This window comes from Haliotis rufescens, unplaced genomic scaffold (assembly GCF_023055435.1).
Source record: "Haliotis rufescens isolate VD_foot unplaced genomic scaffold, xgHalRufe1.0.p SCAF_4, whole genome shotgun sequence".
Lineage (NCBI taxonomy): Eukaryota > Metazoa > Mollusca > Gastropoda > Lepetellida > Haliotidae > Haliotis > Haliotis rufescens.
Window position 1 is genome coordinate 11,989,962 of NW_025964112.1, and position 24,078 is coordinate 12,014,039.

Consider the following 24,078-nt stretch of genomic DNA (forward strand, 5'->3'; position numbering starts at 1 on the left):
TTTGAATGGGTTATATATAACAGTACCCATGCTTTGCTTTAGATTTTAGGTATTTATTTTGAGTAGAATGTTTGATGGCGTTCTCCGTAGCTTCAAAGGGATTGAAACTGTGGTTTTAGGCCAATCATAGAGAAAATGTTTTCTTCACTCATGGTGACTGTACATGGGGTCATGTGGCAGAGTTACTGTGGATTTGCGGATTCAAACAAATGATTTAACCATGAATGGGTTATATATAACAATATCCATGCTCTGCTTTATGTTTTGGTTGTTAATTTTGAGTAGAACGATTGATGGCGTTCTCCATAGCTTCAAAGGGATTGAAACTGTGGTTTTAGGCCAATCATAGAGAAAATGTTTTCTTCACTCATGGTGACTGCACATGGGGTCATGTGGCCGAGTTGCTGTAGATTTGCGGATACAAATGATTGAACCATACATGGGCGAGATGTTGCCATGTGTGCCATGACAAGTGTGATGAGGATTATTGAGGAAGTAGGAGGGGCGTAAAGGAATGGGTCTGTCCTTCCTCCATCCGCCACGTTTCATTGCTGGAGCATACCATGAAAACAGTTTCATGTTTTATTATGAAACTTTGCACTTTTGATGTGTTGGTTTGTTGAAGAAAAACATGATTGTCTTTCCTTGGCATCAAATTGGCCTTAGACTCAAATTTGTGTGGCATTTGTTTCCGGAGCATACCTCAGAAAACACTTGATATTTTACCATGTTTACTATGATATTTTATCATAAAATTTTGTATTTGTACAAAACACATGCTGAAATGTTGCCTTTTACTGTTTTGGTATTTCTAAAAAAAATTATTTTGTTGTTGTTGTTTCCTTGACAACAAAACTGGACTAAGGCTAAAATGCATGCTTGTTTAGTTTCCTTGTTTCACTGAGTGCATAGTGGGTGCAATGCGGACAGAAGTTACATTCAACTAAAACTAAAACTTGCATGCTTATCTAAGAGATACTTGTCTAGACTTGTGTAGACTGAGTAAAAACGGGGGGCACGGGTGGCCCAGTCGTCTAAGGCGCCGCGATTCGCTGTGCAGAGTTGCGTCCCTTGGGCTCACCAGAAACCTATGATTGTGGGTTTGAATCCCGGTTCGCCCCGATTATGTTTCTAGGTTTGTCAGCACCATACCCGTGCTCATGGGTTTCACCGAAGCTTTCCTCCCACATTAAGCTGACACGCCGTGATATGACTGGAATACTGTTAAAAACGGCGTTAAACCCGACTCACTCACTCACTGAGTAAAAATGTTCATGTTGTAACTTTTTTTTTGTCTGGAGTTACCCTCCCTGTCCCATGGATATTCACAACTAATATGCTAATGATTGTTGTCAGGTGACGTTGGTTACTGAGTTTTTTTATTATTGTTGTTGAGGTTGTTATTATTATTATGCTGATGTTTGTTGTCAGGCGGCACAGTGATGCCAAGTTGTGGAAGTCTTCACGTCTTGTTGCCCAGGGGATGAAGAAGGAGTCTGAGGATGGCCTGCACATCTCAAAGCTGGCCCTCGATCTGGTAAGTTGGGAATCCAGTTCAGAAAAGTGACTTCTATCCCATGCATGTCCTATTGTGGTTTTGGAGAGGTCTTTGTGCACAGACAGTGTTAATAGCTGCTCATGGACTTAACCAGTGGTTTGACTGCACCGGACTAGCTAGCTGGAGTTGTGGTGACTTCACCAGCAATATTCACAGGTGCCTCTAAAACGAGAATCTGCTGGCCACAATGGCTTCTAAGTATGACAAGGTGTTGGATGGTATCATCAGGAAAGACCTATTCTCTGGTCACAATAAATTAATTGTTAGATTTTTATCCACATATGTGAAACACATTTTATTTTTTATATTTACTTTTCTAAGCAAAATGTTCAGACATCGGGATATTAAATGTCACATGAACAGGATGAAATCTGAATCTTTGATAGGACAACCTATATTGTGTTGTTCCTAAAGTAAACGAGGGAAACACTTGTAGCAATTTTCTTTGTCTGGAAGTACTTGGAATCTATAAAATGATGTGAGTCAGTTTTTTTTGTAGTGAAGCAGTTGGGAATGATGATCTGATAATTAATTTATGATGGCCGTGGTTATGACAGGTGGGTGGTTAGACTATTTCTCAGTACAGCGTGTGTACAGACTCGAATTTGAGTGCACAGACTCTCATGTGAAACCCTATTCCCTCAGCCTGTCACTATGTCATTAAAAGTGACTTTAGTCAAAGCTGCTCACTTTGTTGCTTCGAAAATATGATTATTATACAAAATATGAATATGCCAATCTTTAAAAATAATTGCAGTGACTAAAGTTCATTACACAGTAATTAGAGGATAATTTTTTGCCTTACACTGTCTGCTATGAAATTATTTAGATCTTGTTTATTGATGGAGTTGATGGAGACACTCCACTCATATTATCGGAAGCTGTGTCGAAATAGAAACTAAGCAATAAAATCATTGCCTGAGTCTCAGAATCACATTGCTGTATTTCGCCTTCGTTTATGTACAGGATGTCCAGATTCTGCTCAACATGTACTGCAACAACGACATGAACCACCACGACGGCACCTGCTGCAACAAGCCGGAGCAGGCCACTACACTGCAGATCATCACTGCCGCATTCTTCCTCGTCTGGTAACACCTCACACAGCCTACCTCACACAACTTACCTTACAATATGGCACTGTGTCCAGGGAGACTGACATCTCTTGGCGTTAGCGGTGCAGAGTTGTATCCCTTAGACATGCCAGGACCCTATGATCTGGGTGGGGTCTAAATCAACATTTGTCCCTGATTATGTTTCTATGCTTGTCAAGGGGGCACGGGTGGCCCAGTCGTCTAAGGCGCCGCGTTTTGCTGTGCAGAGTTGCGTCCCTTGGCACGGAAGAGACCTATGATTGTGGGTTCGAATCCCGGTTCGCCCCGATTATGTTTCTAGGTTTGTCAGCACCATACCCGTGCTCGTGGTTTCACCGAAGTAGTAAACGCCTGAGACCTGCATCTCTTCGGGCTTTCCTCCCACATTAAGCTGACATGCCGTGATATAACTGGAATACTGTTAAAAGCGGTGTTAAACCCAACTCACTCACTCACTATGCTTGTCAACACCATACCCCTGCTTGTGGGTTTCACCAAAGTGGTGCATCACTTAGAGACCTGCATCACTTAAAGCTTGTCTCCCACAACAAGGAGACATGCTGTAAATATCTGAAATAGTGTTAAAAGCAGCATTAGAAATTGGCACTAGTCCTATAGTCTTTGCCAAACTGCCCAATAGTTAAGGCATCATAAGGACTAGTAGAAATTTGCCATTATGTTATATGTTATTATTATAAGGACTAGTAGTCTAAAACAGTTTCTATCGCTGAAAAGTGGTGTTTATCAAAACTCACTCACTCACTCACTCACTCACTCACTCACTCACTCACTCACTCACTCACTCACTCACTCACTCACTCTCTTTATGTTGATCAGTCTGAGGCAGTGTCTCAACTGCAGTATTATACCTTTCCCACCTAAGTGACTTTTTGTACAGAAACAATTACACAGTCTCCCACTTTGGTGTGATCAAAACACTCTTGGATTTGTGGTTAAAGTGCTTTCTGGTCCCACAAGAGGCCTGTGTTTGATTTCCAGTCTGGGTATAATTCTCGTTCTTGGTGTCCCCAGCCATAGTATGGATGGAATTTGGAGGAAAGGGGGAGGAAAACCTTATTCAATCATAACCCACTGTTAAAGGTTAATTTGGTACATTTTGATGAAATTTCAATGACAGAGTTCAAATGTACAAAACAGTATTTGGCATGTGTCATAGAACAAGTTTCTTTATTGGTGTTACTCAATGCCACAAATTTCTTTTCACAAAAGAAGGAAAAATCAGTGGCACTTTGTATCATTTTAATGAATGAATGAATGAATGAATGAATGAATGAATGAATGAATACTGAGGCATTGACTTAAATCATGTTTGTCATCAGTTGTCAGTTGTATATGGCAAGCCATGACATATTGATATTTTCAATATTTTGCTGAACACAATTTACAGGATGCTAATCAGTTTGAATGCCAGAAAGTCGGTAGTGTTTCTGCTCGCGTTTTTTGAAATGATGGTACTATTTCTGTGGTCACTGTTTCAGTATCGTGTCTGCCATAGCCCTGTGCCTGTATCGACGACGCCAGCTGAGGCGGAATGGGGCAAAGGCAAGAGCAGGTAAATAATGTGCTGCTTGTGATAATGCGAGTCAACCATATAACAAAAACCCATGCTTTTGTGTCTTTGTTACAACCTCAGAATAACATGGGTTCTGGACATAAAGGGAATATTAGAACACAAGTGCCACAACGCATGTACATCCAACACAGGGGCGGTCGGGTAGCCTAGTGGTCAAAGCGTTCGCTCTTCACGCTGAAGACCCGGGTTCGAATCCCCGACATGGGTACAATGTGTGAAGCCCTTTTCTGGTGTCCCCCGCCGTGATATTGCTGGAATATTGCTAAAAGCGGCGTAAAACCATACTCACTCACTCACTCACTCACTCACTCACTCACTCACTCACTCACTCACTCACTCACACACTCACTCACTCACTCACTCACTCACTCACTCACTCACTCACTCACTCACTCACTCACTACATCATACAGATGGTGTAGTTGGCAGGGTTGAAAAATGAAATACATGATCATGATCATTAAAACTGTTACAGCAAACAATTCCTAAACCAGGAAGCATCCTTATCACCATGGAAACAGATATCCTCTTTTATACAATTTACGTTGTGGGCCTATGAAATGTGCCTATTTCTGTGACACTGTCCTTGTTTTTTTTCAACATGGTCAAATAAATACAGTTTAAGTGATGCCATGGATGTGATTGGTGAACCAAGCAATTGTTTTGCATTTGTTTCCGTAAACCTGAAATTTTTTTTAGGTGATCCCTACTAGTGGCTTAATGTTAGCTACTTTGCCGATAATCAGAGTGGGCAAGAACGATGTGACTGATTTTGTCTGGTGGCTACAGTGTTTTGTGATAATATTAAATAAGCAGTCTGTTGAGTTTTTATAGTTCTCCTATTAATTATAATAATTTTTCTTCAATTTTATTTTGCGTTTTTGTCGGTATAAACCTAAAAACCGATGTGGACATTTTACGTAAATCATCTCTTAAAAACAGATTCAGTGGGAATCAGAATGACAGGGAATGATTGTAGGAATGAAAAATGATGTTTAATTTTTTTCACCTTTGTGAAATATAGGGTGAGCTGGCCCATAACCCAAGGAATACAATGACAAACGCCTTATTGTTGGGGACTTGGTGGTCAGAGTAGGTGGCTGGGTGTAGGTGATTCAGCACTGTTGATTCCGTGTAGGTGACTCATTGAAGAATTGTGTTATTGATGGCGTTCCCCACTCTTTCTAAGTATTGAGAGAAGTGGTTTTAGACCATCATAGATTAACCTGACCTCGTCAGTCACGGCTGCTATGACACCTGCGGGTCATGCGGTGTCCTGTAGTGCTCGTGACATTGCGTGGTCAAACACTACAAGCACACCACTGAATTTTGGGAAACAGGTTTTGGGAATACATTTTGCATTTACTCTATTGATCATGTTGATGATTCTCATCCTATAATCCGGGTAGAGAATAGGTCTTCAGCAACCCATGCTTGTCGTAAGAGGCAAATAATGGGATCGGGTGGTGAGGCTCGCTGACTTGGTTGAAGTATGTCATTGTATCCCAATGGAGTAGATCGATGCTCATCATGTCAATCACTGGATTGTCTGTCCAAGACTGGATTATTTACAGACTGGTGTCATGTAGCTGGAATATTGCTAAGCGTGGCATTAATTAACAAACAAACAAATCTATTTTAGAAACCTCCCCAAACAGACTACTGTTTTCTGAGTGGCTGGAGTGGATGGGGCTTGTGTTAAGGATTAGATATGCAGGCGCTGAAGTTGTTACTGTTTATTCTTGAGAATTGACATAAATATGTGTTTGGGTTAAGCAGCCAAAAAGTAAAAACAGGTGTACACACTATAAATCCAAACACAACTACTGAAGTCAGTGCTTTAATGGAAAGTAAAATTAATGACAAAAACACTTGTCGTGTTAATTTGATTGTGATACATATTTTTCATCAGTATCCAAATTACGGTACTCGTCAGTGACTGGTTAGTGTCAGTTCAAGTCAGCAGTGTCCCGATACCTGGAATTCCTCTTCCCAAGATGTGGTGATTTAAACCTTATCTATGTTTTCAGCTCAAAACAACATCTCATGATGCAAAGACTGACCAACGAGGATCAACTGCGCATGAGTTATTTAAAATTTGTACATTACCCTGCAGTAAACAATTGGTTTTTTATGATTTGGGAAATAATTTGTTTATATCTTGCTTCATATTGGGATGAGTGGATTCAGTATTATCATGATACACTACCAACAAAAAATAAGGAAACATGATAGTGATGGTGTAATCACAACAAATGTCGGTAAAAATAATTTCGGTCATGTAATGGTGTGTCGTCCTTGTTGGGTGATACATCTCGAAACCTTGATGGCATTATCGCAATTAACTTTAGGCATTTTAAGCGTGTGCTCAGATCAATTGCATCAGTGATTGTGAGTTCCCCTACAGGTGCTGAGACTTTGACTTTTGTGTGCATGATGTGAAATGTCATTGTGATTACATGTAGCTTTTAGGGGCAACACCACGGTATTGTAGATGTGCACCGCAACGATGATCAGTGATAGAAACCAGCAGTTATAGCCCTCTAGTCCTTATAATGATAACAGGGCAAAACTCTTAAAAAGGGCAAATGTCTTCTAGTCCTTAGGATACTTTAACTATTGGGTAGTTTCGCAAGGACTATTGGGCAGTTTGGCAAGGACTATTGGGCAGTTTGGCAAGGACTATTGGGTAGTTTGGCATGGACTATTGGGCAGTTTGGCATGGACTATTGGGCAGTTTGGCAAGGACTATTGGGCAGTTTGGCAAGGACTATTGGGTAGTTTGGCAAGGACTATTGGGTAGTTGGCAAGGACTATTGGGCAGTTGGCAAGGACTATTGGGCAGTTTGGAAAGGACTATTGGGTAGTTGGCAAGGACTATTGGGTAGTTGGCAAGGACTATTGGGCAGTTGGCATGGACTATTGGGTAGTTTGGCAAGGACTATTGGGTAGTTGGCAAGGACTATTGGGCAGTTGGCAAGGACTATTGGGCAGTTTGGAAAGGACTATTGGGTAGTTGGCAAGGACTATTGGGTAGTTGGCAAGGACTATTGGGCAGTTGGCAAGGACTATTGGGCAGTTTGGCATGGACTATTGGGCAGTTTGGCAAGGACTATTGGGCAGTTTGGCAAGGACTATTGGGCAGTTTGGCAAGAACTATTGGGCAGTTTGGCACGGACTATTGGACAGTTTGGCATGGACTATTGGGCAGTTTGGCAAGGACTATTGGGCAGTTTGTAAAGGACTATTGGACAGTTTGGCAAGGACTATTGGGCAGTTTGTCATGGACTATTGGGTAGTTTGGCAAGGACTATTGGGCAGTTTGGCATGGACTATTGGGCAGTTTGGCAAGGACTATTGGGCAGTTTGGCAAGGACTATTGGGCAGTTTGTAAAGGACTATTGGGCAGTTTGGCAAGAACTATTGGGCAGTTTGGCACGGACTATTGGACAGTTTGGCATGGACTATTGGGCAGTTTGGCAAGGACTATTGGGCAGTTTGTAAAGGACTATTGGACAGTTTGGCAAGGACTATTGGGCAGTTTGTCATGGACTATTGGGTAGTTTGGCAAGGACTATTGGGCAGTTTGGCATGGACTATTGGGCAGTTTGGCAAGGACTATTGGGCAGTTTGGCAAGGACTATTGGGCAGTTTGGCAAGGACTATTGGGTAGTTTGGCAAGGACTATTGGGTAGTTGGCAAGGACTATTGGGCAGTTGGCAAGGACTATTGGGCAGTTTGGAAAGGACTATTGGGTAGTTGGCAAGGACTATTGGGTAGTTGGCAAGGACTATTGGGCAGTTTGGCATGGACTATTGGGCAGTTTGGCATGGACTATTGGGCAGTTTGGCAAGGACTATTGGGCAGTTTGGCAAGGACTATTGGGCAGTTTGGCAAGGACTATTGGGCAGTTTGGCAAGGACTATTGGGCAGTTTGGCAAGGACTATTGGGCAGTTTGGCATGGACTATTGGGCAGTTTGGCAAGGACTATTGGACAGTTTGGCAAGGACTATTGGGCAGTTTGGCGAGGACAATTGGGCAGTTTGGCACGGACTATTGGGCAGTTTGGCAAGGACTATTGGGCAGTTTGTAAAGGACTATTGGGCAGTTTGGCAAGAACTATTGGGCAGTTTGGCAAGGACTATTGGGCAGTTTGGCATGGACTATTGGGCAGTTTGGCAAGGACTATTGGGCAGTTTGTAAAGGACTATTGGGCAGTTTGGCAAGAACTATTGGGCAGTTTGGCAAGGACTATTGGGCAGTTTGGCATGGACTATTGGGCAGTTTGGCAAGGACTATTGGGCAGTTTGTAAAGGACTATTGGGCAGTTTGGCGAGGACAATTGGGCAGTTTGGCAAGGACTATTGGGCAGTTTGGCATGGACTATTGGGCAGTTTGGCAAGGACTATTGGGCAGTTTGGCAAGGACTATTTGGCAGTTTGTAAAGGACTATTGGGCAGTTTGGCATGGACTATTGGGCAGTTTGGCAAGGACTAATGGGCAATTTGACAAGGACTATTGGGCAGTTTGTAAAGGACTATTGGGCAGTTTGGCAAGGTCTATTGGGCAGTTTGGCATGGACTATTGGGCAGTTTGGCAAGGACTATTGGGCAGTTTGGCAAGGACTATTGGGCAGTTTGTAAAGGACTATTGGGCAGTTTGGCAAGGACTATTGGGCAGTTTGGCAAGGACTTATGGGCAGTTTGGCAAGGACTATTGGGCAGTTTGGCAAGGACTATTGGGCAGTTTGTAAAGGACTATTGGGCAGTTTGGCAAGGACTATTGGACTAGTGATAATTTCTAGCGCTGATGATGATTGAAATGATTAGTTCCCCTATTTTTTGTTGGTGGTGTAATTGATTCCTTTTTCCATCAATATCAGATTTCCATGTTTTGGCTTAGCTTGTTTAGACTTTGGTTGTTAATTTTGAGTAGCACAATTGATGGCGTTCTCCATGGCTTCAGAGAGATTGAAGCTGTGGTTTTAGGCCAATCATAGAGAAAATGTTTTCTTCACTCATGGTGACTGTACATGGGGTCATGTGGCAGAGTTACTGTGGATTTGCGGATTCATACAAATGATTTAACTTTGAATGGGTGATATATAACAGTACCTAGGCTTTGCTTTAGATTTTAGGTATTTATTTTGAGTAGAATGTTTGATGGCGTTCTCCGTAGCTTCAGAGAAATTGAATCTGTGGTTTTAGGCCAATCATAGAAAAACTGTTTTCTTCACTCATGGTGACTGTACATGGGGTCATGGATTCAAACAAATACCTTAACCATATATGGGTTATATATAACAATATCCATGCTTTGCATTAGATTTTAGGTGTTTATTTTGAGTAGAATGTTTGATGGCGTTCTCCGTAGCTTCAGAGAGATTGAATCTGTGGTTTTAGGCCAATCATAGAGAGAATGTTTTCTTCACTCATGCTCATGGTGACTGCACATGGGGTCATGTGGCAGAGTTACTGTGGATTTGCGGATTCAAACATCTTCTTCATATCAGGAATTATTCATAAGTTGAATAACAGCTCCAACAACATGTTAAATATATGGTAACTTATGATGCGAGTAGTATGTATTGATGGCATTCCCCACTTTTCCCAAGTAATGAAAATGTGGTTTTAGACCATCATAGATAGATTTGAACCTTCCACTCACGGCTGCTCGGACACTTGCGGATCATGCGGTGTCCAGTGGTGGCCGTGACATTTTGTGTTCAGACACGATTCAGTGATTCACTTCACAGAAGAGAATGTTTGGTTTAGGCCAGAACAATAACATTCTTGCAATTGGTACCACCCATATAGGTAAATAGTCAGCATGAACGTTTTTTCTTTCTATTTCATAACTACAGTCATTCTGCAACTCAGGTGGCAAAATACACTCTAAAATTGCTTGGGAACAGTTTGTAATTATTTTACCATGTTTACAGCCATACTTAATGTATGAGAATGAAGATGTAAATCTGATGACTTGGCAACTATTTCTTTAGCCTAGGGCTTGTAAAGATTAAATCTTGATTTATAGGGCCATGGGTATAAGGTTTTGCAATTTGCTGTGCAGAGTTGTGTCCCTTTGGTGTAACAGAAACCTATGAGGTGAAACCAAATATTTTCCCATAGACTTCTATCGTAAGTGATGTTATTTTTAAATAGCTTGTCATTCAACAGCTATTACATCTACATGTGTGCACAGCAGCAATACAAACAAATGAAATGGCTGACTTAGCCAGTACAGGAAGCTAAACACACCACTCCCAGTTGTGCACTTGCTTGAAAATACTTGTGGTCACATTCAGGAAAATTCATTATGTTAAAAAGGACAGCACTAGAATGGAAAACATGGTCAGTTTTAAATACCAGATGGATGTACATTTAAAAGACATAAAAATCTTACACAAAATCATCAAATCAGAGCTGCCAGATTTCTCAATCTACATTTAATCTTTCCTACGAAAGCTGCTGGTTGAACGACTGATTCTGATTTGGTGTAGTAGATTCCTGATCGCGGGTTTTAATCCCTGATTTGCCTGGGTTATGGCTCTTGGTGTGGCATCACCATACCGTGAACCCACGCCCCTGTGTTTCGCCGAACATGTATAGCTGGAATATTGCTGAGTGTGGCATTAAACAGGAAACAAACAAAATGTGGCATTGTGTGTTCTAAATCTATTTCACATTGACCCCTTTCTTGCAGAAAATGGGCAGCGAAATGGACAGAATGGTCTGCAAGAATCTCACGAAGGTTGTTATGAAGTCATGGTATCGCTAGCCAAGCTGGGCCTTATCATGGCATACTTCTACCTCTGTGACAGGTAATGTAGCAAGGCACTGGATTACAGGGCAGAACAGGTCCCACGTCGAGCCACAATATACAGTAGGACATAGATAGAGTGAAGAAATGGATAGAGTGAAGAAATGGAAACAACAAACTGTTACAAAATCCCCTTTTTGTCTCCCATATATTATTATCCCTCGCCCAACAAAGTTGGCGAGGGATATAGAAACGGGCTTTGTCCGTCCGTCCGTCCGTCACGTTTTTTTTTTACGTTTCCATGGCAACAAGATGGACTTAGATTCTGTGAGGGTAGGGTTCGTTTCCGGAGCATAACTCATAAACCGTTCAATATTTTTTCATGAAACTTTGCAGGTTTGTCAGGTACATGCTGAACTGGTGCCTTTTGCTATTTAGAAATTTTAGAAAAAAATTTTTTTACGTTTCCATGGCAGCAAGATGGACTTAGGTTCCAAACTCTTCTTTTTTTTACAATTTCCATGACAAGTTCCACCTCGGTTAAAAAAGGTGAGGGTTTGTTTAGATTTAATTATGTCATAAATTCTGCAACAGGGGCAGGGGATATAGCCACGTTAGTGGCTAACTCTTGTTATATTAGATATATGTACATAACAAACTCTCACAGCGAATTAGCATATACAGTGAACTGATATTTGATCGTGACAAGCCCAAATACCAATAAGTAGTAACTTGTAGAGAAACCTCACTCCATGGCTAAACTCAATCAGCGGTTACAAGGTTTGACCTGGTTGATTATGCATTATCGTATCCTGATGAGGAACGTCGATAACAGAATGTGAACAGGTCCCTCTTCCACAAAGCGATCTTAGTGCAAAGCAGTGTTGCCGTTTACTGGTAATTGCCAGTTTTGTACTGGTAAAATTAGGCGTGGACTGGTAATTCATGTGACTGCCAGTCCATGTGGACCGGCAAATAAAGTTCCTTATAAATCTTTGTTGTTGAATAAAACCTTGGCGATATGTTTTTTCAGCTTTTGTCAGCTTGTCTGTTACCATCAGGCTTTCCTGTTGTTTATTTTCAGTGCAAAGAAACAAAATTTCGCGTTGCTTTGAGGTTAAATATGTATTTGTAGTGACTTAGTCTCAAAATATTCAAAAGAAGGAGAAAATTGTGACTGACCTTTGTAGGAATGATGTGTAGATCTAACTATGTTACTTCAGAGATGACGTCCATGCAATCGAACATGATGTTAAAAGAATTTAAACCAGGTCATTTACATGCGGTTTTTTTATTTGTTGAAAGTTGGGACTGACAAAAATTAGGGGGGACTGGTAATTATTAGCCACCAGAACTGTCAATTTCAAAAGCCAGCGGGAACACGGCAAAGACAATCGTAACTCCCATAATGTAGACTTGCGATGATCCTAGCGATAGATTCGTTAAGGTTGATTGAACGTTACATTACGTTAATTGTCCTGGAATGGGAAGACCCCTGTCAGATTTTGGAGAAAACAGGTCCCCAGTATTGGGTGTTAAATTCCGACTTAAAGGAATACAGAGCTGTGGCATTGGGTGACATTGTGTGAATTGCCCGTGCTAAGCGCCGCCGTCCCCGGTCTTTTCGTATCAAGTATAAATTAGAGGTAGTTGTCATAGTTAAAACTAGAACCTTGTCATATTTCTTTGTTGTGAAGATGATAGTGACATCATTTACTTATTACTAGTAATTGTATGATTTCACTTCCAGGACCAATTTTTTCATGAAAGAAAACAAGTACTACACTCATGTCAACTTCTTCCTCCCGTTTGCCTACGTCATGATACTCGGCTTCTTCTTTACTGAGAAGACGGACAAGGTAACGAGTTTTGAAAAACCTACAGGACTGTGGTGATCAGATTGACTGTATTCAATCACTTTAATGCAGCTTCTTGGTTTGTCATCACCAAAATTGTATATGTTCAATACCTGCTACACTTTTGGATTCATCTAGCTCAAAGACACATTAAACCAACTGACTCACTTAATGTAGTAGTCCAGTATGTGTTTTAGTCTCTATTCTGATGCCAGAGAGTAGAAAATGGGTTTCAGTTTGCCAAGCTGAGGACATATTCAGGATGAGATTTTTCTGTGGATCCACGTAATTCCACAGATTTCGCTACGTCAATGGTCGCTTTTGTGATGCCATCACAATCTTCATATAAATGATATAGTTCCCCAGATTCCCAGCTAATTACTTTCAGTGCTATTTAAAAAAGAAAATTTTCATCCCTGGCTTGAACAATGTAAGCCCTGCTGTCATGTGAAAATACCCAGTACCAGAAGGAAGTGTAGAAGTTACGTTTCTTGCCCTCAGACCGCCGTCCTTCACCGAGACCAAACCGATGAATGGAAAGGCTGGATGCAGCTGGCGTTCCTCATCTACCATCTGACGGGAGCCAGCAAGGTGAGACCGCAAGTTGCCCCATTTGAAGAAGAGCTGCTTGATGTGTTTCAAAGTTGTAGGAAATTTGACTGTTGCTCTTTGTTTTGTTACCCATGAGGAGCTGTCTTGTGTAGGGTGCAGCAATTTGCTGCAAAGAGTTGTGTCCCTTATCTACCATACAGGAAGCTGTACAGCTATTTGTCGTTTTGGGGGGATAGCCGTTTCCTATTTGTCGTGTCATTCAACCGGAGCCAGGCTCAAGGTGCAGGGTATATCACAGCATTGGAGTTATAGAATGGAGATGGGATATCTGGATGATTGAACAGAGGTTACTACAGCAGCATGACTTTCTTCATACTTACACAGTAGATGGCAGGTTTTGCCGATACTGGAAGTGTTATCACGGAACTTGCACATTATGTGAGCTAGAAAGCTGCAACCTTGTGTGTTTTCTTGCAGGTGCTGCCCGTGTACATGCACATCCGGGTGTTGGTGTCGTCCTACCTCTTCCTCACTGGCTTCGGTCACTTCACCTACTTCTGGCAGAAGGGGGAGTATGGGCTGGTGAGATACTGCAAGGTAGGGCCTCTCACAGACTCCCATCATCAGTTGCCATGGTGACAGTGTTGAAACACATCAAACAGATGAGACACAGCTTCAGATACAACACATGATTCTTAGATACTGCAACATTTCTTTTTGGTCACTTGATTGCTGGTAGGGTTCGACTCAGCAATATTGTTCAGTGGTTTGAAAATGAGAAGCACATATTTGAAATATATCTCCTGATTTGACACTGTAGAGCCCCAACATGTTTATATCCATAAACTTGATGTGAAATGGTTGTGTGATGTTGGATAATAGTTTAATGGGTGTTCTGTTCATTCTGACATGACACTGCTGAAATGTTTTTGAAATGACAATGAAAACCCTGACATTGGCATTCTAGAGTATTTGTGTCTAATTTGTAACCTATTCAACTTAATACCTTAAATATTGTTTGCAATGTGTGCAGGGGCACATAAGTCATAATTATTTGGTTCTGCTGACTAACAAAATTTGAGGTGGGGAAAAAAATCGGAAACAGTAAGACAGTAAGCAAACTTAAGTTTTCACTACACAAAAAATGCAAACACACAATGTATTAGACTATAAGAAGCGGGATCGGGTGGTCAGGCTCGCTGACTTGGTTGATACATGTCATCGATCCCAATTGTGCGGATAGATGCTCATGATGTCAATCACTGGATTGTCTGGTCCAGACTCGATTATTTACAGACCGCCGTCATATAGCTGGAATATTGCTGAGTGCGGCGTTAAACAACAAACAAAAAAACAAAAAAACTATAAGAAGATTTGTAAATAGTTTAAATACCGGACTGAACTAACACTGTAAATATGGCAAAATATTCAGAAACTTTATAAAGAGCAGAAAAAAAAAAATGATCTGGAACCACGCTTTTTCCCCCACTAATACAGCTTAGATTTTCACCAAAAAAAAAAAGTTTGTATACCAAGAAAAGTTTGGCCTTATGTGATGACTGATATAACGTTGAAGAAAGGCTTTGTGTTGTTTGAATGTTGCTGTGTTGTTTGAATGTTGCTGTGTTGTTTGAATGTTGCTGTGTTGTTTGAATGTTGCTGTGTTGTTGCACATGTGTTGTATGCTGTTTTGTCATTGCTTATTTCATCAATTGCTTTTTTTAGTTGTGCTGTCATTTTTTCAGCCTTAGCGTCAGTTCTGCTCAGTTGTATTTTTCCAGCAAAACATTTTCATTTCTGCTTAGTTGAATTAAGTTTCCATCTGAACTATTCCCGAGTCAACGCCCATCTGAGGACTATAAGAATGGTTTGTTACATGGTAAAGCAGAATTCTCTTATTTCCATCAGTTAGTGTGAAGCCATACCTAACGTTTCAGAGTCAAGGTACAGACGTACATTCCCTTGTGAGGAAAGCTTTGACGAAGGTAGTTATGCTTGGCTTGATAAGTATTAACACACTGACAAGTTACTGAATGATGAGCAAGTTGAGTTTATACAGTAGTCAATCTCTTGGTTATGTTGGGGCACTGATGATTGCGTGAATGTTGGTGAAATCTAGGAGGATACAAGTATGTATATATTTAGTGAGCATCCAGCCACTGTTACTGATGAGGTCATCAGTCTAAATTCACTGCTGAGTGAGAAGCTAATACACATTTGAATACTCTCTTTCATCCATTGGTGTAAATGTAATGGCTCTAGTAGTCAGCATGTTCATGTAACCCTATTAGTTAAATTTTGTCCCTGGGGGATATCTTAAGTATTTAATTTGAACCTGTTTTCATATATATGTGAACAGTGGTGGAACCATAGCATTTGCTACTAAGGGAATTTTGATGGTTCTAATTTTTGGATGTTTCAAATTATCAAGTGGGATGATGGGGTTAATTTTTTATGTAAAATCCGTATAACATGCATGTATTGGAAAACAGCTAAGAAGTGAGGCTGAGATTTATTCTCATGGTGTAATTTTGAGAAGAATGTAGCGTAGTTCTTCACAATATTTTACAGCGGGGGGATATGTCATCTCTTTCCAACTCTTTCATTGTAAAGCATGGTTGAAACTTATGGGGAGATGTTGAGAAAACTGCAACACTGATCATGACATTGTTACTAAACCAAGGCTTGCTCCCCTGCAGTAACTAACCTGTGTGAATGATACATCTAGGCTTGTACACTCAGACTTTTATTACCCAAGCGAGAATCATCTTCAGGATTAAATTGGATTTCATCATGACTTTCAACATGTTCAAGGGTTCTGAAATGTACCCATTGTTAATTTATAAGAGGGCATGATGGTATGAAATCTTTTCTCTCTCGACATTTTGTTGATAGATTTGAAGCCATTTCTGAAATTTATCTTGGGTAGTAAAGACAACTCACTTGAATTATAATCTCCCAGTCTCTCTCATGAATAATGCAATAAGTCACTTGCTAAAGCTTGCGTCTTCACCATCAGTTATTCTGACTCTGAAGAAGTCCTTCCAACTCCTACTATATTGTTTTACTCTATGCTTGTTTTCCAATCCTGTGTTATTCCCTTTCCTTGCCTATCATTTGGTTTACTCACTGTTTATCCTTAAAGGACAATCTCTGGCTGTGACGGGTGTGAGATAATAACTGAAAATCCTCCTTATGCCAAGGAGTTGTTGTTTGTGTAGGAAAATAATTTGTGGTTCATGGCCCGTTCCTCATAGTGATCTTAGCAATATGATGATTGTAAGCCTATGTTAAAGTATGGGACTAACGATCACCTAAGCTTTGTCACACTATGTATGCAATTTGATCGGCTATAAGAATCTTTTGACACAATCAGCTCTTCAATGACCATGTGTGATGAAGATGTACCAACTTTGTTCTTAAAGCAAGGATTGGTGCAGAGACTATTAAGTGACCTCTCTGATTTTTCTGAAGCAGCCAGCAGAAATCACACATGCAATGTTCTTTAAGGTTAACTGGTGAAATACACCCCTACCCCCCAAACCCCTTGAGTGAGACACTGCTGAAATAGCCCCTCGATGTTCTTGAAGGAGAGACTGCTGTAGTGACCAATGTAATGGAAAGAGACTTCATCTTTCAAGGACAGCTCTCTGATGCTGCACTAACTAGGACTAGGCCTGAGTTTAATGGGAAGGAGCCAGACTACAGGACAGACATCACATGAGTTGTTCCTGCTCTGAATGTCATGAATAGATCTGATTTGGCCCTTCTGTTTGGCCGTTCTCTTGTAATACTGCTCACAAGGTCATGGACTTGGTGGTTCTCTTGTAGTCCTGCTAACAAGGTCATGAACTTGGTGGTTCTCTTGTAGACCTGCTAACAAGGTCGTGGACTTGGTGGTTCTCTGTAGTGGTTCTCTTGTAGTCCTGCTAACAAGGTCATGGACTTGGTGGTTCTCTTGTAGTGGTTCTCTTGTAGTCCTGCTAACAAGGTCATGAACTTGCTGGTTCTCCTGTAGCCCTGCTAACAAGGTCATGGACTTGGTGGTTCTCTGTAGTGGTTCTCTTGTAGTCCTGCTAACAAGGTCATGGACTTGGTGGTTCTCTTGTAGTCCTGCTAACAAGGTCATGGACTTGGTGGTTCTCTTGTAGTGGTTCTCTTGTAGTCCTGCTAACAAGGTCATGAACTTGCTGGTTCTCTTGTAGACCTGCTAACAAGGTCATGGTCTTGGTGGTTCTCTGTAGTGGTTCTCTTGTAGTCCTGCTAACAAGTTCATGAACTTGCTGGTTCTCTTGTAGACCTGCTAACAAGGTCATGGTCTTGGTGGTTCTCTGTAGTGGTTCTCTTGTAGTCCTGCTAACAAGGTCATGAACTTGCTGGCTCTCTTGTAGTCCTGCTAACAAGGTCATGGACTTGGTGGTTCTCTTGTAGTCCTGCTAACAAGATCATGGACTTGGTGGTTCTCTTGTAGTCCTGCTAACAAGGTCATGGACTTGGTGGTTCCCTTGTAGTCCTGCTAACAAGGTCATGGACTTGGTGGTTCCCTTGTAGTCCTGCTAACAAGGTCATGAACTTGCTGGTTCTCTTGTATTGAGTTTATTTGGTGACATCTTTGGCTTGATCTTGCACAGTGTGTTTGCTTTTCTCTTGCAATTGTAAATTCAAACATGGTATATTTTGGCAGTAATGTATTGCCATTTCACATACCTTTCATTTGTGATCAGGTATGGTTATGTGAAGCATTGTCTGTGATAAGTGACTGAAAAGACTGCTATCAACTTGTGACACCAGTAAATAGAATAATTCGAAAAGCCATCAATGGCCACTTGGACACTCATTCATATGAGAGGGCATGTAGCATATGCCTGAAGCCTATCTTTGTTTATGTTACAAAAGTCTATAAAATGTACAATGTACAAACAAATATACAATGTTAGCAAATTTTACTATTTCTCTCCTTAAGATGAAATCAGTCAGTCATGTTTAGTTAATTAAACAACCAAATTTATTTTCCTTCTCAGTTGACTGTCCTGTTTCTACAAGATACCCTGTTACTGAAAGGAGATGCTTGAGATTTGGGGCTTTTGTATTTTAATGTAAACACCCTAAAACATTCTTTAAGAAATAGAATTATGGCAATGACCCTATAACTTTCATTCTTGATTTTGAACCTGCATTTGATTTTGATATCAGGCCTTCTATTATTGTGTGCACACACAAGTCAAGATGTGTCAGTGTATTAACTAACAGATAGTATGTTCATGTGGCAGCCACAGTAAACATGTTGGATAGATATATAGATATAGATATAGATAGCTATTAATTTAATTCAAAACTGAACGCCCTCCATGGGAATTCAAGTCAGGCTAGGTCCCCAGTATCTCATGCTGCTTGTGAGAAGAAGCAAATGAGCATCTGGGTGATCAGGCTTAATGATTTGGTTGATGGCTTGTTACTGTACCCTGAAGGGATGCCCCTCACATCAACATGATGAAGCACGGGTGTGTTGACAGGCCACCAAAATGTCGCTGGGAATGTAGCCGACTGCTGTGTTAAACAACATTCACTCTAACAAAACTGAACCTTTTAATTGGAGGTTTCAGACTAAACATCTTCAGATTTTCAAACCTCTCAGTTGACATGATTGAAAACTACTTTTTAGGTTTAGCTCTCTTTTAGTGCCGATAAATTAATAATGTATTAGTTGAGTGTAGTTTTCTCTGTTCCTTTATATAGATGTTCACAAGCATGCTTGTATCGACTTCAGTATGAACCGTGAAATCATCTTCCGCACATGGACGTTAATCATACAAGCCACGCTGGAAAATATGAAGCGGCCTTGACAATGTAGAGTTAAAAAATGCTGATTATTATTATTATTATGCAGACAGGAGGTTGAACCACTGTGTATGGATTTAATAAGCACCTCCTTTGTCCCAAAGGACATCTAACCATCTTGAGGAGTGTCCTGGGACACACTTGAACATAATACATGTCTATCCCTGCTTTACTATGAGAGATTCCAGATGTGAACTTCTCTGTGTTGTAAGGTGGTAAACATGTCTGCATTGTTATGATTCATCTGTCCGACTGTCTGTCTCAGTTTTCGGGGTCACGGGTGGCCCAGTCGTCTAAGGCGCCACGATTCGCTGTGCAGAGTTGCATCCCTTGGGCACACCAGAAACCTATGAGTGTGGTTCAAATCCCGGTTCGCCCCGATTATGTTTCTAAGTTTGTCAGCACCATACCCGTGCTTGTGGGTTTCACCAAAGTGGTAAACGTCCAAGACCTCCATCACTTTTGGCTTTCCTCCCACATTAAGCTGACACGCCGCGATATAACTGGAATACTGTTAAAAGCGGCGTTAACCCCAGCTCACTCACTGTCTCAGTGTCTCAGTTTTCATGCACTAATAATACCTGTACCTTCCTACATGTTCCTTGAAGTTCATGTTTTCTAGGTTCGGCCTTCTTAAGTTTTTGTCACATTTTTCAGTTTGGATGGCTCAGTCTTTATCTTTCTTGGTATCTGTTCACTGTTATCAGTTTGTTCCGTTATATCTTTGTTTCACTTTCCTGTGCACATATTGCAGAGCGCTAAATGGATATTGGAGAATTCTGATTTGGAAAGGCCTTGGGTTTATAATATCATTTTGATAAATGCAATGGCTGAATACAGAATGGGGTGATCGGGTAGCCTAGTGGTTAAAGCGTTCGCTTGTCACGCCTTAGACCCGGGTTCGATTCCCGACATGGGTACAATGTGTGAAGCCCATTTTTGGTGTCCCCCACCGTGATATTGCTGGAATATTGCTAAAAGCGGTGTAAAACCATACTCACTCACTCACTGAATACAGAATGGGCAGCTCTGTTAGTCACTGTGTTTAGCCTTCCACTTTTTGATCATGCTGTTGTGTAATGTGTAATAGCAAATGTGTAATTGTCCAGAAACAATCCTCATCATATTCATGCTACGCTTTTCACCCTAATAAGGCATAACTGCTATTAACACGTTTCCCATATTTAATACACTCTTGTTGAAATATTTTTTAAAATATTATCACATGTTTTGTAACAGGTGAATTCAGATCAAAATTATTTAAATGGAAGGATCGAGTGAACAATTATGGTGTCCTATGGATAGATGTTGTAAAGGTAGTCTTTGTTGAGTCCTATGATTAATTGTGTGGTAAAAGAAAGTTATTTAGATGCTTGGAAGAAATTGATTGAACCAGCCATGTTAATAAGCTTGAAACCAGCTATCGATTGAAAATTTTCTCAGCTTGTCATAAAGTTATGATCCTGCTTTACAAGTGCAGATGTAAAGTTTCGTGTTGAGTGATAGTCTTTCAGAGCTCCAGATAAGGTTTTGGTGTTGTGGGTATTTTACCCATGCATTTTAAAATCATTGGGTATCAGTAATTCTATCTGGGTATTCAAATTTCTGTTACCCACTAGTTTTTACACATGTGGGTATTTAAGTTAAATATTTAAATACAGTATTCACCTAGTCCCTGCAAACTGGTGTCGTGTGGGTTCGAGAGCAAATAGGACTAAAAAATACCACGATACTTCCACAAGAAAGTGTGATGGCAAATGATCATGATGTAACTGTCATCGTGGAGTTTGGCAAGGTTGACGGAATGCCCGTTTATAATTTCAAAATAAGTTGCTGATTTGCTAATTGAATACACACAATACTTCACAATATTTTGATGATACGCACAAGTTTTATTTTTGTAGCGTATCTGTAATGTTCGTTGTGTATTTGATATGCTTGGATTTTATTTTACTGCATATTTCTGCATTTCTGATCCGTATTTTACGCAGATACGCAGCTTATCTGGAGCTCTGGTCTTAAATGATTAACTGGAAGTACCTTTATATATTATTGTTAATACTTATTACAAATTCTAGCAAAGGGACAAATATTTGTAACCCTTTTCTTCGCTTAGCACATATATATTGTTTTATGATATCCTGTCTTAAAATGATTTGCAATTTGTAAAACTTAAATGCAAATTCATGATATTTTGTTCAACATTAACCAGTTAAAGTGAAAATAAGATTATCATTTAATTTAATTGTGAGAAATGTCAAAGGAAATAGCTTTTACCTTTAACAGGGTCATTATGAGTAAAATTTGGTTATGTATTGAATTTATATTCTTTTGAAAATGTAACAAAATGATAATCAGTAATGAAAATAAAAGTGACCTAATAGATGTAGTTAGGTGTTGTGGTTTTGATACATGGCGTTCTGGAAGAGAGTATGTTCTTAGCAGGGGGAATATAACATGAATATGATACCATTCCTGTAATTTATTAAATAATAAAAACATTCCTGATCACTACTTAAAGCTAAACAGACAGTTATTGGTACCACAGCAATATTTGTTTAGGACTTAGTGACTTGTTTTTCAGAATGGTTGTCGCCACTTTCCCTTCTATTGGCACACAAGAAAGAACAGCTTGCGTCGAGTTCTTGAAGTAAGTCTTCTTTCTCTGCACGTCCCTCTCTTTTCGCAGTTCAACTCTGGTAGCATCTGCCATGTATCACCTGCTTCCTTTGAGTTCTTGTAGTTGATGATTATTAATTCTCTAGTGTAACCTGTTTATAATCATAAGAGTGTTGGTTTGGAGTTTAGTCATTTTTTTTATAGTTTTGAAACCGTGATCCAGTGTTAAGAATACTAACGATTGACTTTTATTGACTATGACTGGATAACTTTCAAGCAGAACACTGTTCAGTGTTTGTTACAGTTGGTGTTGAAGGTTATCACAGACTTTTGCCAATTTATATGTGAAACTAAGTATGTGTTTGTTTCTATTATGTTATTATTGTTTTGAGCATTTTTTTTTAGAAACATTGAAAACATCAGGAATATGTTGTTGATTTAATCGAAGTTATTTCAAGGGGGAAGAATACTTAATATTATTGAGCAGTATGTGGTATTTTGGACTGTTTTGTGTTGGGAACATGTATGCTAGTCGACTATGGAGACATTGTAGTCAGGGATTTTGGCATTGTTTTTAAATAACGTGTTTGATCATTTCAAGGCCCTCAAGGAATATCTGTAGGTAGGGGTGACCTTAAATCACTAAGAATAGAGGGGGCACGGGTGGCCCAGTCGTCTAAGGCGCCGTGATCACTCACTCACTCACTCACTCACTAAGAATAGAAGAATGCACATCTTTGAAAAGCCATTGCATTTAGATTCTGTTTTGAAAAGGCCTTGAATTCTCAAAAGAAATCCTCTTCCCCCAAAATTACTTAAAGTGGAATGTCTTTTTATTCTTTAAGACATCTGTTAAGAGTTATAAATATTTAACTGTGTACCATCTATTTTAGTCATATCAAGATGAATAAGATACAAATCCTTAGAAAATCAATGGAAAATTAGTTTGTATTCAGTGAGTATAATAGTGGAGAGCCTAGAAAAGACCTTGATTTTGGTACTGAAACTCTTCACAAACCCTGTAAAGTCAGCCAATCAAAAACATTTGGGGCCAAGCTGATAGAAAGGGGAGGCAACTCTTCTGAGTCCCATGGGCATACTGTGTACTAGATATGAGTTACTGAAAAGTTAGGAGACAAATAAGTTGAGTTGAAGTTATAATGCATCTAATGCATTCTGACAAAACTTTTCTTGCTTACAATGAGAATAATACCTGAGCACTCAGAGCAGGCTGCTTTTCAACAATCATTTATTGTCCATTGTCTTGTGATAGTTTTAAAGTTCCATTCATGAATGCCTGTATAACCTGCACAAGAGGTAATACCACAAGAATATTTTCTGATCAGAGAGGTGCCCAGTTTGCAATGCTCACTAACTTCAATATGGAACCTTAGTAGTTTTTACAGTTGAGTTTGACAGGTTATTTTGTTGAATTAGTTTATGAAGAAGGTCATGCCTTTTTGTAAAAATGAAAAAATACAAATGGAAAAGGAAACAAACCTAAATTAGAGGCTTCGGTCAACAAAGTGATCGTATCACGGCAACTGTCATCCCCATCCTCTAACATCTACTTACACCAGCTACTGTGCTGATATGGCTTCATGCAACAAGATCTTGTATAGTGTGATGAATGGACAGGACAGTAATTCCAACAGGGAGAATAGACCAGCATCTCTCTGACTTTTGAAATTCTATGACTGAGTAGGAAAAAATGAATCTGTTATGAAAACAGATCAAAACCTATATGCATATTATTTCTTTGCTTTTCTTCTCTGCTTTGTCTTCCAGCAATATTCTGTGTTTGCCTTCTTGTATGTGGCTTTGTGTTTTTGGCTTCATGTGTACATCTGTCTTGTTTGATGGGTGGCTTGTGTCCTTTATGGTCCTGTGATGTAACATCTGCACAAAAAGATTTATGGTGAAATAGATTGATGCAGGCCATGCCAAACACCTACCTGTAATCTTCAGTCTTGTCCTTTGGCATCATTTGCAGTTGATTCTAATCTGAACAGATGAACTTAGTTTACCCATGAGGATAGGTGAGCGAGTGAGTGAGTTTGGTTTTATACCGCTTTTAGCAATATGCCAGCAATATCATGGTGGAGAACACCAGAAATGGGCTTCATATATTGTACCCATGTCGGGAGTCGAACCTGGGTCTTCGGTGTGACGAGCAAAAACTTTAACCACAGGGCTGCCTAACC

General features: G+C 40.1%; 1 protein-coding gene across 3 annotated transcripts in view; it reads left to right on the forward strand.

Annotated features, from left to right (window-relative positions):
- Window positions 1-24,078, forward strand: part of LOC124112296 (N-acetylneuraminate 9-O-acetyltransferase-like) — a 53,976-nt gene that overhangs the window by 16,416 nt on the left and 13,482 nt on the right. Inside the window, exons 8-16 of one of the 3 annotated variants that reach the window (XM_046472328.2) lie at window positions 1,432-1,537; window positions 2,525-2,649; window positions 4,152-4,225; window positions 10,953-11,070; window positions 12,760-12,868; window positions 13,367-13,456; window positions 13,895-14,014; window positions 15,355-15,402; window positions 21,840-21,905. In XM_046472328.2, coding sequence (XP_046328284.1) covers window positions 1,432-1,537; window positions 2,525-2,649; window positions 4,152-4,225; window positions 10,953-11,070; window positions 12,760-12,868; window positions 13,367-13,456; window positions 13,895-14,014; window positions 15,355-15,402; window positions 21,840-21,905 — 856 coding nt within the window. The remainder of the gene's footprint in view (window positions 1-1,431; window positions 1,538-2,524; window positions 2,650-4,151; window positions 4,226-10,952; window positions 11,071-12,759; window positions 12,869-13,366; window positions 13,457-13,894; window positions 14,015-15,354; window positions 15,403-21,839; window positions 21,906-24,078) is intronic. The other 2 variants (XM_046472329.2, XM_046472330.2) reach the window with 2 other exon arrangements.